Here is an 18,690-nt window from a genome sequence, read left to right on the forward strand (position 1 = left end):
TTATTTAGGTGTTATTGAAAATTGAAAAATAGTTCTGAAAGAGGATAAAATTGATGTTTTTGTATACTTTATATCTTTTAAATATATACCGATTGTTTCTTATTACAATTGTCTTGTCTACGTCTTTAACTATTTGCAGTAATAATTTCGTCTTATTTCTGTGGTAAATGTTTCACCTATAATGTCAACTTTCTCGTTTCTCTCTCCAACTATTTTCTTTTTCTTTTTTCTAAAGATAATATTAAATCGAACGAGAATCTGTTTTTAAAAATAATTAATAAAATCAGAACAGATCAGAATACAATAAAAAAACGAAACAAATATAAAAAATATTTAAACCAAAAAAATAATTAAACCAAAACGGGAGTGAGAATAAAAGGCCTACTCTTTTCTTTTTTCATATGGGTCACATCGGCTCAATACCCTTCTTCTAGTGGGCCCATTTTCTTTTTATTGGGCCTATCTATAATTTGCATTTTCCCTTGATATCAAATTGGCCATTTTTAAATACTGGGCCACATCGGCCCAATAAGTATCATTTCTTTTCTATTTCCCTTGTCTATTTCGAATAATTTGATTTCCCGCCAAAATGTATGTACGCCTTTTTAAAGTTGAAAACCCTAACTTTTGAAAAATAAACGTTAGACAAAAAAGTATAATATTCGGAATTTGGCAGGGTAATTTCGTGCATTTGCTTCTCGCGAATCCATTCGAGCAATCAGATTCTCGCCGGAGAGAGAAGAGCGACCGATAAATCCAGCGGAATCGCCGGAAAATAGCCGTCAACATCGAGTTGACCGGAAAGATAGGGATAGCGATGGACCCCGTGGACGAATTTACCGGCGAGTTCGAGGCCGCCGGAGGGAGATCTGCTATGCCGAGGTTGTACATCAAGGAGCTGGTGATGAGGAACTTCAAATCCTATGCCGGTGAACAACGCGTCGGCCCGTTCCACAAGGTTAGGTGTTTCACCCCTTTTCCTCTATCCATTTCGTTGCTTCTGAAACTTTTGGAGTTTTGGGTTTCTGTTTTTTGCGGGAGGAATTGAAATTCGAGTTAATTTGCGTTTTCTTGATTATGCCTGAATATGGACGCTCCTTGTTTTTGGAATTTGTTACCGTTGTTGGAAAATTTGAGTTGGATTTGAATTTTACGTGTGTTGGAAAATTAGAGGAATTGGATTTGAATGTATATGCCCGGATTTTGCTATTGAAATGAGCGGGGAATCTTGGCTCAACTTAGATTGCACCACCTTTTGATTTTCTTGATTCAGAGTTTCTCTGCCGTGGTCGGACCTAACGGGAGTGGGAAGAGCAATGTGATAGACGCAATGTTGTTTGTGTTTGGGAAACGGGCTAAGCAGGTGTGTACTTATCAGCTTCTATGGTTGCTTGATTTTCGTTATTAATGTCTTAATTCAGTTCTTTAAACTAGCTCCGTTTCAGTAATGTTGTGTTGTTTTGCTGTCAGATGCGGTTGAACAAAGTTTCAGAACTTATTCACAACTCAACCAATCACCAGAACTTGGACAATGCTGGGGTCTCTGTACATTTTCAGGAGATCATTGATCTGGTAATTTTGCTGCTATCGGCTTTTGATTCCTCCTGAGACTCTGATTATAAGTTTTGCGGTTCTAGAAACAACTCTCTGAAGCCTGCAAAATATGAGAATCTTAATTTCCGTAATCATTTTTTGTTCCTCATTGTGCTAAAGTAGGCTTTCCATGTCTGTACATTTCTTTCATTCTTGAAGTAATAGCGTCGTTACGAAGTTACTAGTTTGTTTTTCTCAGATAGTTTTATCAACCCTTCAACATTCTTGTGCTTTTAGTGACTTGAGTTATAATTCTGATCTGTCACAGGAGGATGGCTCGTATGAAATTGTTCCAGGAAGCGATTTTGTGATTACTCGGGTTGCATTTCGAGACAACTCTTCCAAGTATTATATCAATGAGCGATCAAGCAATTTTACTGAAGTTACCAAAAAACTTAAAGGGAAAGGGATTGATCTTGACAACAACCGTTTCTTGATTCTTCAGGTATGCATGTTTGGGTAAACCGTCAAGAGTTTTATTTTCTTTTTCTGTTTCTCCCCTGTTAGATTGCTTTTGGTTTGTTATCAGGGTGAGGTGGAACAGATATCACTCATGAAGCCTAAAGCGCAAGGGCCCCATGATGAAGGTTTTCTTGAATATCTCGAGGATATTATTGGAACGGACAAATATGTAGAGAAGATAGATGAGCTATCTAAGCAGTAAGTGATTTGTGTATACTGAAACAACTTTTATTTGCAAATCGGTTCCCAATGTTTCCTTTCAATGTGCACTACCACGTTAGCAGATGCACATTCCATTCTTTCATTCTGTTTGAATCGTGCGCATTTGTATTGATCAGTGTTTTTGTGGCTGGGGCGATGGATCCGATTAAAATTTCCAGTAGCTGCTGGGACATAGAAAGTTTATGTGCTTGTTTTTTTATGTTTGCTTGCTTCTTTGTCGTATTACATGCTTCTAATATCCTCGTTGAAATTTAGGCTTGAAACTCTCAATGAAAAGCGGTCTGGGGTTGTACAAATGGTGAAACTAGCGGAGAAAGAAAGAGACAACTTAGAGGTCCGTGGGTGTCTTTCCTGATTCTGTCCGACACATATTTTTTGGCCAGTTGTTGACATGTTTCTGGAACAGGATGTGAAGAATGAGGCAGAGACGTACATGCTGAAAGAGCTGACGCATCTTAAATGGCAAGAGAATGCTACAAAAATGGCATATGAAGATACAGTAGCTAAAATTTCGGAACAGCAACAGAGCTTGGAGAGTTTGGAGAATAATCTAAAAGATGGGCGGTAATTCCTGGTTTTAGCGATTTGAAATATCTACTAAAATTGCAAGTCTTTTCTAACAATCTCAATACTGCTATTTCAGAGATAAAATTCAGGAAAACAATAAGGAATTGAAGGAGCTTGAGTCTGTGCATGAAAAACACAAGAAGAGACAAGAGGTTTGTCTTAAGTGTCTGTGGTTCTGCTTACATTCTATATCACTCGGTGTTCATTTTACACACCTACAACTTTTTTTGCAATGGTCAGGATCTTGATAATGAGCTTAGAGATTGTAAGGAGAAGTTTAAAGAATTTGAAAGGCAGGATGTAAAGTATAGGGAAGACTTGAAGCACATGAAGCAAAAGATCAAGAAACTCGAGGATAAACTTGATAAGGTTGGAAAACAGTAGAAGGTTGGTAATATTGGTTGTGTAAGCAAATTTCTTACTTGTCTCTTTTGATGCAGGATTCAGCCAAAATAAATGATTTGACAAAGGAGTGTGACGACTCTACCAATCTAATACCTAAACTTCAGGAAGATATACCAAAGCTTCAGAAGGTCCTGTCTGATGAGGAGAAAACTTTGGATGAAATCAAAGAGAAATCTAAAGGTGTTGATATAGTTATGTCTTTCGAACTTGATAGGATCGTATGCCTATATGGATGATGAATTTGTAACCTATTCCTTGAATGTTCACCTAACAAGAAGAGAATGGGGGAAATTGAGTTTCTAAGAGTTCTCTTGTTAACTAATATCTCTTATGAGTTAGTTGCACATTTAGGTTATTGCCAATATTTGTCTGTGTTCATAAAAGAGTACAAGGAGAATTTGTACAATAACATGTATACTGTTGGCTTTTACATCTTGGTAGCTGAGTAGACTTTTCAACGGATTATTGATGTCATATGTTTGTTTCTATCTATTTGGTCTGCAGTTGAAACTGAAGGTTACCGGTCTGAGCTTGCAAAGGTTCGTGCTGAACTCGAACCATGGGAAAAGGATCTAATTGCTCATAAGGGGAAGCTTGACGTTGCATCATCTGAAAGCCAGCTCTTGAATGAGAAGGTATGGCTCAATTGCTGATGACAATATGCATAATGTTCACTGTTAAGTTTGTTTTCTCCTGGTGGCAAATTAGCTTATCTTGGTAAAACAAAATTATTCTGGAAAAGTTTTCATTACTAAACTTGAGCTGCTTTATGCAAGGCTGTTTATTGTATCCAAGTCTGCAATCTGCATATTCTAGTTTTTGGTGAAACCATCAAATTTAGCTTTGAAAGACTGTTTTCTGTGCCTGTCTTGATGCAGCTGTTTTGTTGTTGTAGCATGAAGCTGCGCACAAAGCCGTCACAGATGCTCAGAAGCACTTGTCTGACATATCAGGTAAAACTGAAGAAAAAATTGCAGCAATTGCATCTATGAAAGTTGATTTAGAGAAGCAGCAGCAGGAAGCAGTGGAAACTCGGAAAGTAGAAGAGGTTTTCTTTCCAGGACGCCTACATTAATCTCATTCTCCTAATTAGATGTCGAAACTGAAATAACACTTCGTAACTTTTTGCAGGAATGTCTTAGAGATCAAGAATCACTTATTCCACGAGAACAGGCTGCACGAGAAAAAGTTGCTGAGCTGAAATCAGCAATGGATTCGGAGAAGAGTCAGGGTAATGTTTTAAAGGCAATTTTACGAGCCAAGGAGACCAATAAAATTGAAGGAATATATGGAAGGATGGGAGACTTAGGTGCCATTGATGGTGAGCATTGTTACTCTGATGTATCTTTTCACACCATGAGCATAATCACTTTTAGGTTGGTTGCGTTTGTTTTGAACTATTAAGTAACATAGAGCTAGTGTTTAATGAGTTACACTGTAGCTACATAGTTGCTTGGTAAGCTAATCAGATATGACTAGACAATATTTCGCCTAATGAGTTTCCGTTGCAGCAAAATATGATGTCGCCATATCGACAGCCTGCCCAGGACTTGATTATATTGTTGTGGAAACAACTGCTGCAGCACAGGCATGTGTTGAGCTTCTGCGGAAAGAAAATCTTGGGGTTGCAACGTTCATGATATTGGTATTGCATACTTTTTCCTATTTGTATTTGTGGACTTCGGAAGCGAAGGAGCATAATGGTCTAACTGGAGTTCTTTCCACAATCTTTGCAAAAGTGTAGATGTTTTAGTAAATGATTGATCTTTAGATTAAGATATTGCTGTTTGAAGTCAATGGATTCAAATGGTAACCAATTGAATTAAGAGAGTTTAGGTAGTTAATTTGATTTATAGGGGTTATAGAGGTGAGATTAGAGAATTGCAAAATCTGAGTTTATGGATATAAAGTAGTTGAGAGAGGTGAAAATTTGAATTTATAGAACTAAATTTGAGTTTGTTGAGTTAAGAGAGCGGAGTTTATTTACTCTTGAATTGTAAATCTTTTCAATTGGAGTCGAAGTAACAAATGAAATTGTATATGTGGTTCTGTGAGTAGATGCTTATGTGGTATATGAATGGTATTCGATTAACAAGTAGGTACTAGTCAATGTTCTTGTGGTTATTTTTTCCACCATGTTTGTTTGCAGGAGAAGCAAACTGGTCTATTACAGAAATCAAAGGAGAAAGTGAGGACTCCTGAGGAAGTTCCCCGCCTTTTTGATCTTGTTAGAGTTAAGGACGAGAGGATGAAACTCGCTTTCTTTGCGGCCTTGGGTAATACTGTTGTATCTAAGGATCTCGATCAGGTATAATATGTAACATGTTTGTTATACAATTTAAGGCTGTTGGTCAGTAGCTGAGGGATTTGAGAGTACTTGAATTCTAAAGACATGGTGAATTTGGCTCCACCAACAAAATGCAGATGAAATATAAAACTCCAATCACCACTGCTCTTTTAATGTTCATCTCTATGTGCTTCCACTGGTGGACTCATAGCTGAGTCTGTAATGTGCCTTATTTTGCACATTAGGCAACTCGTATAGCATATGGTGGGAACAAAGAATTTCGGCGAGTTGTGACTCTTGATGGCTCTCTCTTTGAAAAATCTGGTACCATGAGTGGAGGAGGAAGCAAGCCACGTGGGGGAAAAATGGGAACATCTATTCGAGCCACTGGCATATCTGGAGAAGCTGTTGCTACTGCTGAGAAGGAGCTCTCCAAAATCGTTGAGATGCTAAGCAACATCCATGAAAAGATCGGTGATGCTGTGAGGCGATACCAAGCTGCAGAAAAAGAAGTTTCTAGACTGGAGATGGAACTGTTGAAGAGTCAAAAAGAGGTATGATCTGGTGCAATTTTGTTAGGCCTTTAATTCTTCCAAGTTATTATGTGGTCATTTGGCTTCTAATGCCATCAAATGTTTCCGTTTCAGATTGAAAGTCTCAATTCAGAGCACAGTTACATTGAAAAACAACTATCTTCCCTTGAAGCTGCATCTCAGCCAAAGAAGGATGAGATAGACAGGCTTAAAGAGCTAAAAAGAATTATCTCAGTAGAAGAAAAAGAGATCGAAAGACTTGAAAAGGGCTCTAAACAACTGAGGGATAAGGTGTGTAGTATCATTTGTAATTCAGTGATATTGTCCTTCCCGTTTTTGTCTTTCCTAGCTGTGTGAACTCGCGAGTTTTCCTTATAAATTAGATAAGTAGATGACTGTTCTGTTCGATATCCTTCAGCATCCTGTATGCAAAATCACTGCATTTACGCCTACTGAGTTTCGTTGTTAGGCTTCCGAGCTGCAAAACAAAATAGAAAATGCTGGTGGGGAAAGACTAAAAGCTCAGAAAGCAAAGGTTGAGAAGATCCAATCTGTAAGTCTGCATAATCTCAAGATTCTGTTTGTGAGCTTACTACAGTATTGAGGGTTTGTCCTGACCAATGCTGTGATTGCATAGGATATTGACAAACACAGTACAGAGATCAATCGCTGCAATGTTCAAATAGAAACAAACCAGAAGATGATAAAGAAGTTGACAAAGGGGATTGAAGACATGACTAGAGAAAAAGAAAAGCTAGAGGGTCAAAAGGAGAAGTTGCGAGAAGCTTTCAAAACAATTGAAGAGAAAGCATTTACAGTTCAAGAGAAGTACAAAGAAACACAAAAGGTAGTGGCAGCCCACATCTCTACCATATGGAAATGATTTGGATAATGGTCTTACAGCAATCTTTCTTGCATTTAGTTGATGGATGATCACAAAGACGTGCTGGCTGGAGCGAAATCTAATTATGAGAAACTGAAGAAGTCTGTGGACGAATTGAAGGCGTCTCGGGTAACATAACTGAATATACCTTTCTTTGGTCTCTGTATGGTTGTGTTTCACTTGATATAATCTAATAACTTAGTTGAATGCAGGTTGATGCAGAGTACAGACTCCAAGACATGAAAAAGAAGCACAATGAACTAGAAATGAAGGAGAAGGGCTACAAGAAGAAACTCAGTGACCTTCAGACTGCGCTTGAAAAGCATATGGAACAGTATGTCTGGCAAAGTACCCTGTATCATGATTTCTATATCACACATATCTAAAGCACAATAAATCTTGATTGCAGAATTCAGAAAGATCTTGTTGACTCAGACAAGCTTCAAGCAGCACTTGCAGATGATAACCTGAACAACAACTGTGATTTGGGAAGGGCACTTGAAATGGTTTCCTTATTGGAAGCGCAGCTGAAAGAGTTGAATCCAAATCTCGACTCAATCGCCGAGTAAGAATCTAGTTGGTCTTTTTACCCTACAGGTTTTGATCCATGTTTCTGTAGCTTTATTCACTGATAGTTCTGAATGCTTTCAAGGTATCGGAGAAAAGTAGAACTGTACAATGGTCGGGTTGAGGAACTTAATACAGTAACCCAAGAGCGTGATGACTTAAAGAAGCAATATGATGAATTGAGAAAGAGAAGGCATAGACTTCTAACTCTTATCATTTTTCTTAGTCCTTGTTCTATTATGGTCTCCTGAAACTCATCTCAACGTGGACATTTTATGCATTTGGAACTTCAGGTTGGATGAGTTTATGGCTGGATTTAACACAATATCTTTGAAGCTAAAGGAAATGTATCAGGTGCGCATTGTCTTGTAAATGAAGCTATATGGTATATTTATCCTCGTTCACAATTGTCACCGACATAATGCTGCAGATGATCACTCTAGGAGGTGATGCAGAGCTGGAGCTGGTTGACTCGCTAGATCCATTTTCAGAAGGCGTGGTTTTCAGTGTAAGACCTCCCAAGAAAAGCTGGAAGAACATTGCAAACTTGTCGGGTGGCGAAAAGGTCTTCACTGCAAATCCTCTTTACATTTCATTTCACTAGACTCTCAAGATTCTCACTTTAATTTTTCCCGATCGCCTTTGGGGTTTGGGGTCTGATAACAGACGCTTAGTTCACTAGCACTTGTCTTTGCACTTCATCACTACAAGCCCACCCCGCTCTACGTCATGGATGAGATCGACGCTGCTCTAGGTAAAACCCTCTCCCTCTGTTCCTGCAAAGACCCCATTTTCCTTGGTTATCAGTCACGTTTCTTTTTTCCTTTCTAAAATTTCACTCCTCTGGTTTCTTGTTCTAGACTTCAAGAACGTGTCGATTGTGGGGCATTACGTGAAGGACCGCACAAAGGATGCTCAGTTCATTATCATTAGGTCAGTTTACAGTATAGTCAATTTCCAATGACTCCTCCGAATCCCCCCCCCCCATTAGCATCTATTGACATTTATGTCGATGATATTGAGCTTAGGGCATTAGCATCATTCATCTAATGTCATAGATTTCAATAATAGGATCAAAGTTTAAGGTTCGGTTAAAACTTACCTATGCTATCAAGAGCCAACCTTGGTGTTCATGTTTTTGGCATCTGGGTCTGTTTTTTTTTTATATCCATGAACTGCAAAAAAAAAATCTCTTAACCGTTTATGGTAACGGTTCTGAAACCATGATGAAATTTCTGACATGCAGTCTCAGAAACAACATGTTCGAGCTCGCGGATAGGTTGGTCGGAATCTACAAAACAGATAACTGCACGAAGAGCATCACCATCAATCCCAGAAGCTTTGCTGTTTGCGAGAAAGCTTCTGCTTAACTTGAATCACATCATCCGCTACATGTAAAAAAAATATCATATACATATTTATGAAGTTTTCCTCTCGAGTTAAGACGAGGAAGAAAGCCGCATCTTTTGTCCTTTGTAATGTGTTAAAAAAAAAGCTTTTATTACAGAGGCTCAAGGAAGCATTGACGTGGACGATGATGTGTCGACACTTTGTTTGCCACGTCATCATATTTCTGACTGTTACGTGGAAATTCCTGCGTTTGGTTCTATCCACCAATTGAAGATGTCATGGTTCAACGTCGTAGATAAACGAGTGATTTGATATTATTTTGATGAATTGAGATATTTTCTTATGGTATTTGGGAGCCCAACTGCATACGTTAATAGGTTAAAATAAATAGAGGTATTGATAATTGATATGACATTGTATCGGCGCGTGTAGTTTACGCGTTCATAGCTGCGCGTCGGATAAATATTGCACCGTGATCCAAAAGCTAGCTGAATTAATATGGGCCCAATGTATTTGTCATGATTATGATTAATGACGGTTATTACACTTGGGTTTTACATAATCATACGGAGAGAACCCACTACTGTTCATGAATATTGCTGCCGGTTTTCATTCTAATTAATACATCTAATTTCGCTGAATACATATAACCTGAAAAATAAATCTGATCTTCATGTTCCAGTTTACGCGGCGAAGCTGAGAAATCCGACAGATAAAACACGTCGTCTGTCAAGCACTCTGATTATGGAGATTTTCTGTGATGTTTCACCGCATTCTGCTGTCTGTCGCCATCTCTGCAAACCAAAGATACCATTTTTTTTTAATCGAAAAACAAAAGAGATTCAGAGAGGGTTTCGTACAAAAGATCACAACTTTGTAATCTACAAAGCTACAAAAGATGATCTCTCTTCTAATGCTAGCGGTTAAGAAAACGTTTCCATGCATTGTTAGAGATTTGACAAGTTAGTTTTGATCAAATATGTCAGGAGGGAGCATTGGTCGGGTCGGGACATTATCTGCAGCCAAGTGACACCGGCAAGCTGGTTCAAGCCATGGATGGGGTCTTTCTCATTCAAGCTACGTGGTGTGAGGAGGATATCATGATGAACAAAAAGAAAGATAGAACCCCCCCTAAATAGTTTCTAGATGAAGGGTGTAAGTTCTATATCCTATTGTCAACAGTGTATGTGACGGTCATGAAAAGTGTGACATGTATGTATGTATGCATGCATGCATGTATGTGTATAAAAGACGCACCTTGCTGTGATAACAGGTCGATGAAGAAATGTGAATGCTTTGGTCCAAGTGATTCATGGGAACGAACGAATGCTGATGCTGAGAAACACGATGTTACAGTGAGTACAATGAGGCAAGATGGGTATTGATGGATTGGATATATGATGCTCATTATTTTTAAAGAAAGGTTCTCAAAAATACCCAGTTATATCATTCTGAAATCTCTTCGATCTCCGGAGACTGAAACCTGAGGAAGCGTGCAGAGCTACGGAAGACAAATGATTCCTTTTTATTCGGAACCTTTGATCTCTTCTGTTTGGCCATGAAACCTTTACCCGAGAGGGTATCAAACAAGTCTCCCATCTCCATTTTCTTTCTCCCACCCTCATGTTCATCGAGTAACCTTCACAACCAAAACGTTGGAACATATCAGACTTAATAGCGGATATCTAAAAATCATGTCTTTAGATCAGGTAACCAGTGTAAGAAAACGATGAAATCGATAGAATGGCCAAGAATCTCTTCACGTGTCAAAGGGAACAGAAAAAAAGGACACAAATTCCATAGTGAAACTGAAGATGCACCTATCACGAATTGCTTTAAAAGCTTCTTTGTTTGCATAAGGAAGACCAGTTTTTGGATCTCGGTACCTGTATCGTCCAGAAACAACTACACAAATGAGAAAAAAACTGGGTTTTTATGGAGCTTCTAAGAACAATTCTCTCACCACTCAGAATATGAAGAAAACCCCATTTCGTAAACGAGCACACAGAACCTTTAGTTTATGTAGCATCAAACAGATGTTGCAGAACAAAAATCAGGAAGCTCAACTCAGCCAGGAATATGGTTTTTTAGAGGCCCTCATTAATTTAGTTGCAGAAATAACGTGTCACTTTTTCTCCCAAAGGTAAATAACAGAGAAGACAAGTTCTTACTTGGCAGGTAATCCTGTAATCGCGCAAATAGCCTTCTCGGGATCTGGAAAAAGAGAGAACTTGAGAGTCACATAGACAGATATCCATATGGATATAATCATATACGTAAAGCACCATTACAGGGGCGAAATTATCTTACATGGAACCGATTTCATCGATAAATCTGACTTAAATGAAGCACCATTACAGAATTCCAGATAATTGCACCCTACAAGTCAGTTATTTTGATTAAAGAAAAGGTTCAGACATGTCTAAAATGAACAAAACAGTGGGAAGTTAATTCATTGGATCTCACCATTTCTCGAAAGATACCGAATCTGAGGACCTTTGTAGACAGCTTTGTGCACTATTGCCTTCTTCTTGACTTCTTCTTCCCTGGCCAAGACGCGTTCTAGATTCCTTAAGTTCATGATTTCTGCAACAAAAACGTTTAAGCGTTAAGTTTCTAATCCAAGAAGAGAATCATCAACACAATGCAGGATCCAAAGCCAAAACCTGTTTGAGCAGCTTCCAGCAACATTTCTTCTTGGGTCATCCGTTTCTCCTCACCTACTTTTTTCCTTTGTATTGGCTGAACAAACAGAAAATAAATTCAGCACACTAAACTGAAAAGGGTTTGAATTTAATTAACAACCAAGAACCCTAAAGTAGCTAGGAAGTAATCGGTTAATTTTCTGTTCCACACAAAGCCTTAAAATCCCTAAAAAGCATGCCCAGCAAAAGATTTCTATCAAACCTTCGTTGTAGCCTGTATAGCAGCACGCAATGCATCTCTCTCTGCTTGCCTTACAATCACTGAAGTTCGTGTAGATTTCCTAATGACCCTCTCGCCTTCCACATCTTCTCGTGCTTCATTCTGTTCTTTCACATCTTGTTCTTTATTTTCAGACTCTTCAGCTGCCTTCTCATCCTCGGGAGTGTTTTCTAATTTCGAGACTGCCTTCTTTTTCTTCTTTTTCTTCGGTAAAGTCTTCCCAGGGAAAAACAACCGCTTCTTTGGCCGTTCCCTGCAAAAATATAAATCTCTAAGAGAGCGAAAAGAGCTACAACACCAATCATATGAAGCACTATCTTGATGAAGCAAACCTCTCTTCTTTTTCGTTTTCCACTTCTTCATCAGGATCGGGCTCCTATTCCAAACAAGTAAAGATGGAACAATGAAAATTTTACTAGGTGTGACAACAAGTGTTGTGTAAGAGCTGGAAATACCCACAACATGCAAAATACTTACATCTTCATCAAAGTCGCTGTCAAACACATCAGCAACTTCAGGTTCCTCTTCATAGTTCTCATCAATTTCATCCTGCAGACAGCAATAGACAATAGTAAATGATGTAAATGACACTTGTTCATTCTGGATAGCATGGTATTATTTACCTTCACATCTTAAACAGATATTATACTTCTCATTGTTCCTTGTCATCCCAATCCCCAAGTTCAAAATTTCCATTTTATTTCAAATTAGACTACTGGAAATCATTTCTATGACTACTCGAAACACAGAAATAAATATAAGCACCTCTTTGAGAGCTTCTTGATTCCAAAACAACTCATCCTCTTCTATCTCATCATCAAGCAACTTGGTCATCCTGCAAACAACAACCAGATTGATGTCGATAACAATTGCATATATCATGAGGAAGCGCATAACTTTTCTAGAACAAACTTCACAGGTCACATCGAGAGATGAAAAAACAAAGGGTTCATCCTCGACTGATTCTTACCGTTGACCCCGTGTTGCTCGAGCAGCACGGTCCAAGAAAACGACTGGCTCTTCTTTAGGGCTTTCCATTATTAATTCGACGGTATTAACCACTCTTAGCTGCAAAAGATGGTGGTTTCACCATTAAGGAAACGTTACCATGTTAACTACTACAAAAGTAAGAAACTTCGTCTTCTGGGAAAATTGCAAATGACTTCAATACAGAGTCTTTCTCATAGTTTTGGTGGAAACAAGCCTTTTATAACCAACTGAGAATGACTAGCTCCAACACAGAGACATGAAACCTCTCAAGGACAAGCAAATCCTACCAAATGCATCATCCAGAGACACGAATGAATCGATACACATAAATCTATAAATAAAAAAAAAACCCTGAAAACTAAGTTTCCCAGTTCTCACCTCACTTCGATTAAGATTTTGCAAAACCCAGAAGCTAAAAACATCGTAAATCCCTAAGAACGAGAAGAGAAATGTATTTACCCAGTGATTGAAGAAGAGCCCAGGGGTAGGAAACCGAAAGACTCTTAGAGTTTCACCGCCATAGATCCCGGAGATTAGTTTCTTCGCCGGCGGCCGCCGAATTTCCGTCGCGCTCTACTACCAAGAAAACGACTCTTTTCGCATAAATTCTGATATTTTGACAGCAATTGCTCATACATGTAGCCCATGATAGGCCCCTTCAATTTTATATATGGGCCAAACTTAGTGCTTCGAGGGCCCATTACGGAGAAAGGTGAATCAAGTTTGGATGGGCCTACAAAGCCCAAAACCGTACAGTTATCATGGTACGGGAAGTTGGCTTGGGAAATACCATTTTTGCCCTCGACTTCATGACCGTTGGAGTTTAAAGTCGATAAACCGCCAACAACCGTCGTTTAACTTTTCTGAAAAACAACACACACTTATACATAATACAATCATCATTCACTTTTACAACACTAATCTAATCGGATCATAAAAAGAAACAGAGCACTATGGAGAAAACAGAGGAAAGTGTCGGAATCAGAGTTTACACGGCAACTCCGCCGCAGAAACTGTCACCGTCGAAGCCAGTTCCGATCTCCTCACTGCCGTCGCTTACCCCCGGAGCCGGAAGAAAACGCCGGATGGTGGCAAAGGGTGTCCAGAAAACCGTCTCGAAGACGTCGATGCTCGTCAATTTCCTCCCGACGGGAACGCTCCTAATGTTCGAGATGGTTCTGCCGTCAATCTACCGTGACGGAGAGTGTAACGGCGTTAACACGCTCATGATCAATCTCCTCTTAGTCCTCTGCGCTATGTCTTGCTTCTTGTTCCATTTCACGGACAGTTACAAAGCTGCCGACGGGAAGATCTATTACGGGTTCGTGACTCCGAAAGGACTTGAGTCGATAAACCGCCAACAACCGTCGTTTAACTTTTCTGAAAAACAACACACACTTATACATAATACAATCATCATTCACTTTTACAACACTAATCTAATCGGATCATAAAAAGAAACAGAGCACTATGGAGAAAACAGAGGAAAGTGTCGGAATCAGAGTTTACACGGCAACTCCGCCGCAGAAACTGTCACCGTCGAAGCCAGTTCCGATCTCCTCACTGCCGTCGCTTACCCCCGGAGCCGGAAGAAAACGCCGGATGGTGGCAAAGGGTGTCCAGAAAACCGTCTCGAAGACGTCGATGCTCGTCAATTTCCTCCCGACGGGAACGCTCCTAATGTTCGAGATGGTTCTGCCGTCAATCTACCGTGACGGAGAGTGTAACGGCGTTAACACGCTCATGATCAATCTCCTCTTAGTCCTCTGCGCTATGTCTTGCTTCTTGTTCCATTTCACGGACAGTTACAAAGCTGCCGACGGGAAGATCTATTACGGGTTCGTGCCTCCGAAAGGACTTGCGGTGTTCATGAAGCCGCCACCGCCACCTCCGGAAGAGATCGGAGGCGGCGGCGGTGGAGATACGGCGGAGATTCCAGTGAACGATGAGAGGTACAAGTTGAGGGTGAACGATATGGTGCACGCGGTGATGAGCGTGATGGTGTTCATGGCCATTGCGTTTTCGGACAGAAGGGTAACAGGGTGTTTGTTTCCTGGGAAAGAGAAGGAAATGGAGCAAGTTATGGAAAGTTTCCCGTTGATGGTCGGAATTGTGTGCAGTGCTCTCTTCCTTGTCTTTCCGACCACTAGGTATGGCATTGGATGCATGTCCGCTTGATTATGCATTCTACCAATTTACGGATTACGTTTATAGTTCCTTATAATGATTTTTAGATTTTTTTTTTATATAGGAATACAATTATTGTTAACTGGTATAATGTGTATTTATGTATTTTGATCTGTGACGCTATTCCATATAATAAACCATTTCCGTTTGTGCGTTTTGGCCCTCTTCCTTCGTACCCTCTGGAGATTTGTGATGAACTAATAGATTTATTTATTTTAGACAAATGATATAAAAAAAAATTTACATACACACACACACAAATGCTTGTGAATTTTGTGATGAAGGGACACAAATATCTTCTCGGACAACAAGCGAGACACTCAAAAGACTACACTGGGGGAGGTTAAAAAGGGAAAAAAGAAGAATCTAATGAGATGATTAAAAAAAAAAATTCTTGGATTTCTCTCTCTCTCTCTCTTTCTCACGTATATGAAGAAGATCTGTGTTTCCGACCAATCTGCAAACAAGAACTAGTTGTCGTTAAAAGCTCCTCGAACCCTTTCGAGAGACAATGGTCAACGATACACTGAGACTTTGACGAACAACTCGGGCTGTTTGTAGGTCTGATTCTTTTCGAGTATGGCGACGAGTTTAGGGTTTCTGACAGCTCCATGTCTTCTTCTCCTTCTTCTTCCTCTGTCGCTTTTCGTTTCAGACCCGGGATGTTTCTTAAACCTTCATTGGATGATAAAAACTTCAAAAGATGCATTTTTTTTACGATGCCCTTATAAGAGATTGTTTTTATGCAAGTTCATGCGCATGTACCAGGAAGAGATTCTTCGTATCGCCACGAATGAGACTCTTCGCTGCAATTGCAGACAACGCCACTGTTGGTTTTGGACCCGAAGATGCTGCAGCCATCGATAAAAACGTCATCTTATAAATTTGAACTCTTGAAAATGGATAAAATCTTGCTATTGAACAAACCTGTACATATGCTCGACAAACTCATCAATGAGGACAGGCCAAGCACCTACATGCGAGAAATAAATAAAACCGAAACCCTAATCCAATAATGTTTTGGACAAAATAACAATTAGTAGTAGTACCTTCCGGGTCATATCCTTCAAGATTCTCGTGTACGCAACGGCTGAATGCCAATACTTGTTGCCAAGTATCTTCAGATATATTGTGCCTCTGATTTCTCTACCATAAATTAAAAAGATCAACTTTTTCTTGTTTTACAAAAGAAGAAGAAAAAAAAATCAAGGAACATGAACCCTATTGTCTAAGCAAGATCCGGAGCCCTATTATCTGACATCAAGGTTCCGTTGATCACCATTTTAATCGTTATGCAAAACAAATGCCTTCAATGCGAAAACAGAACTGACAAACGATGTCTCATTGCTATAAACATTATATAATCTCTACCTCGATAAAGTCACACCACTGGTTAAGCAACCGAAATCTCCCAGCCAAAACCAGTTTCCACGCAGTAACTGCCCTACTCACAGCTGACACAACATTTCAAGACAACAACAGGTCAAAAGACACACTAACAGATCAAAACACAGGAGAAAGACCAAACGAATCTCGAAGAAAACCAACTTACTTATATTCTTCTGTCCTTTTTCACGGCACATGAAGAAAACAAAATCATAGACACGGGAAAACTCAGAAAAATCCACCTACAAACAGGACAGAGGAAATGTCAGACCAAATAGTCATCTAGTAATCTACCATAAACAATAACACATTAACTTCCTACTACGACATATGATTGGTAAACAATAAGTCTGCCTAAAACCAACATCAGCCCAATAGCAACCACAAAAAAGGAAGTGCCTAGTGTAGCAGTTAGGACGCTGGAGACATGCAATGCAACTACACAGTTAAAGATGTGGGTATGCTGCAGAAGATATGCAACGTGCATTTAGAAGAAAGTGGTGTATACTTGGGGGAGTTGAAGGAAAATGAGTGAGGAGAGAGGCATAAAGAGGGGAACGATCCCCAGTTTGTGAAAAACGAAGAAATCATCAGTAAAAGCATCTCTCGAGTTCCTCTTTTTGTCTCTCTTGCAACTTCTCCCTTTGATCCTCTTTCCAAACAACATACACTTTTAGATTAATGGTAGATAAACTTCATTCATTGACCTTCCATTACTAACCATTCTTTTTTTCCCCTTACAAATTCTATATGTTTTCGATCCACTAATTAACTAACCAGTGCATAGCATGGGTCATACCTAGTTATAAAGAAAAGCGTAAAAAAGGAGAGTAGAAGGAACTGCGCATGTTTGATCCGAAATTTTTGAAGGGATGAAAACTTACCATTAAGTCCAGACGTGACATCAACTTAAATAATTCGTCAAAAATGGAGAACCTGTCACGCATGCACATGTGAAAGAACTCAAATGGGTGCATAAGCCAAGAATCTTTCGTTCCAAAAAAAAAAAGCCAAACATACTAAATCAGAAAAAAGCCATTCAAACTCCATGAGAATTGATGATACCAAGCAAATTACATGATCATAAAAAAAGTATAAAAACAGTCTAGTAAGAGACTAGACTGGAGATGAAAGTACCTTGCTTGAAATTTTGTCTCGACCTGATTCAAGAGCTGAGTTAGTGCTTCCTTAGAATAGTTAGCTTTATGTGATTCCTCGCCGGGTTTATAGTCTTGTTGACCAGTTATGTTTCCCTTCCCTGATCTAATGTCTGCACGAATATCACAATTCACAAATAGAAAGTATGAGGCCTATCAAATATTTCAACCAATAATCCATCCTCAATGTATGGATATCTTTCAACTGACACAATTTGCAGATTTTCATAGCCGTGAGAGTGAAACTGAATCAAACCCAACAAGAAAATCTACTTCCCTGCAAGAAAATCGAATCAAGGATCTCTTATCAACCAAAACTGTCTTTAAGTACTAAACAAAGCACTCCGGAGATTGCAGTCTTGGGTCAGGGAATTCAGACAACGAATCTAGAATTCAACCATAAATCAACAATGTTACGATCAACATAGCTAAGCTTCCACAAATTACAGACAAAAAGGGTAAGAAAATACATAATTAAAAAAAAAATCCAGCCTAGAATAGCCACAACTCTCCCCTTCAACAAAAATGACATTATTGGGGTATTAAAACCCGGCAACAGGACAGAGCTCCAAACATGAAAAACACGAATTTAAAGAGATCGATGAATAAACCACGCGAGATTAGTGGCAAAACAAGACAGAGTACCGCAAAATCGCCGGTATATCTCGAAGATATCGAATCGGCCCGAACCCGGCGAAGAATCCATGGATTTCCCGAGCTCGAATCTACCCGATGGCGGGTGACTCTGTCGAGCGAGCGAGAAATCGAGCAAGAGATCGATCCACGAACCTCAAAAATAAACCCTAACCAGAAATCAAAGAAGCTAAATCCCAAGAGTGGAATTTCGAAGAAGCTTTTGTTAATTGTCCTCCAAAATCCCAATCGAACTGGTCATTTCCAATCTTCCGTCGACCCCTACCGACTCATGGAGGGTGTCGGTTAAAAGGCCCGATATAGGCCCATATATAAATCTTGGCCCATTATAAATAAATTGGACTCTTTTTTGAAACTGAAAGTTTGGGGGTAAATGTGAGAAATAATTATAAAGTGTGGGTTGTTTCGAGATTCTTAACGTTTCAGATATTGGATATATAAGCCGAAAAGGCTTATCCGATCGGGGCCGTGGAAATAGCTATGGCCTTATCATATGATGACACGTGGCAGATTGCCAAATTT

At 39.3% G+C, this 18,690-nt stretch overlaps 5 protein-coding genes across 6 annotated transcripts; 3 read left to right on the top strand and 2 right to left on the bottom strand.

The window, feature by feature from the left end:
- Positions 1–652: 652 nt before the first annotated feature.
- LOC104805468 (structural maintenance of chromosomes protein 4) lies at positions 653–9,089 on the top strand. The gene is made up of 28 exons (XM_010530037.1): positions 653–958; positions 1,274–1,363; positions 1,471–1,572; positions 1,862–2,038; positions 2,123–2,253; positions 2,533–2,611; positions 2,684–2,841; positions 2,921–2,996; positions 3,085–3,213; positions 3,285–3,429; positions 3,754–3,884; positions 4,145–4,297; positions 4,381–4,570; positions 4,761–4,894; positions 5,399–5,557; positions 5,782–6,090; positions 6,184–6,360; positions 6,539–6,622; positions 6,707–6,916; positions 6,992–7,081; positions 7,165–7,286; positions 7,362–7,517; positions 7,605–7,712; positions 7,813–7,873; positions 7,950–8,084; positions 8,186–8,273; positions 8,380–8,452; positions 8,766–9,089. Exons 1-28 carry the CDS (start codon positions 818–820, stop codon positions 8,887–8,889), a joined length of 3,732 nt encoding a protein of 1,243 aa, XP_010528339.1. The 5' UTR covers positions 653–817; the 3' UTR covers positions 8,890–9,089.
- Positions 9,090–9,362: 273 nt separating this feature from the next.
- On the bottom strand, positions 9,363–13,389 carry LOC104805469 (SWR1 complex subunit 2). 2 transcript variants are annotated; one of them, XM_010530038.1, is made up of 14 exons: positions 13,244–13,389; positions 12,765–12,862; positions 12,560–12,629; positions 12,272–12,343; positions 12,127–12,170; positions 11,777–12,047; positions 11,536–11,611; positions 11,336–11,455; positions 11,180–11,248; positions 11,041–11,083; positions 10,690–10,755; positions 10,307–10,508; positions 10,127–10,204; positions 9,363–9,663 (listed from the first exon to the last, which is right to left on the bottom strand). In XM_010530038.1, exons 2-12 carry the CDS (start codon positions 12,830–12,832, stop codon positions 10,316–10,318), a joined length of 1,092 nt encoding a protein of 363 aa, XP_010528340.1. In that variant the 5' UTR covers positions 12,833–12,862; positions 13,244–13,389; the 3' UTR covers positions 9,363–9,663; positions 10,127–10,204; positions 10,307–10,315. The 2 variants fall into 2 exon arrangements, with proteins under 2 accessions (XP_010528340.1, XP_010528341.1); XM_010530039.1 differs by lacking the exon at positions 10,690–10,755.
- A 323-nt stretch (positions 13,390–13,712) lies between these two features.
- Positions 13,713–14,238, top strand: LOC109116002. Its single transcript, XM_019201506.1, has one exon. The coding sequence runs from the start codon at positions 13,738–13,740 to the stop codon at positions 14,236–14,238; it is 501 nt and encodes a 166-aa protein (XP_019057051.1). The 5' UTR covers positions 13,713–13,737.
- On the top strand, positions 14,230–15,127 carry LOC104805470. Its single transcript, XM_010530040.1, has one exon. It carries the CDS (start codon positions 14,255–14,257, stop codon positions 14,960–14,962), a length of 708 nt encoding a protein of 235 aa, XP_010528342.1. The 5' UTR covers positions 14,230–14,254; the 3' UTR covers positions 14,963–15,127.
- Positions 15,128–15,164: 37 nt separating this feature from the next.
- Positions 15,165–18,438, bottom strand: LOC104805471. The gene is made up of 9 exons (XM_010530043.2): positions 18,160–18,438; positions 17,495–17,627; positions 17,242–17,293; positions 16,524–16,599; positions 16,343–16,425; positions 16,021–16,117; positions 15,899–15,944; positions 15,737–15,822; positions 15,165–15,646 (listed from the first exon to the last, which is right to left on the bottom strand). The coding sequence occupies exons 1-9, from the start codon at positions 18,218–18,220 to the stop codon at positions 15,393–15,395; spliced, it is 888 nt and encodes a 295-aa protein (XP_010528345.1). The 5' UTR covers positions 18,221–18,438; the 3' UTR covers positions 15,165–15,392.
- Positions 18,439–18,690: the final 252 nt, after the last annotated feature.

Source organism: Tarenaya hassleriana, unplaced genomic scaffold (assembly GCF_000463585.1).
Source record: "Tarenaya hassleriana unplaced genomic scaffold, ASM46358v1 Cleome11, whole genome shotgun sequence".
Lineage (NCBI taxonomy): Eukaryota > Viridiplantae > Streptophyta > Magnoliopsida > Brassicales > Cleomaceae > Tarenaya > Tarenaya hassleriana.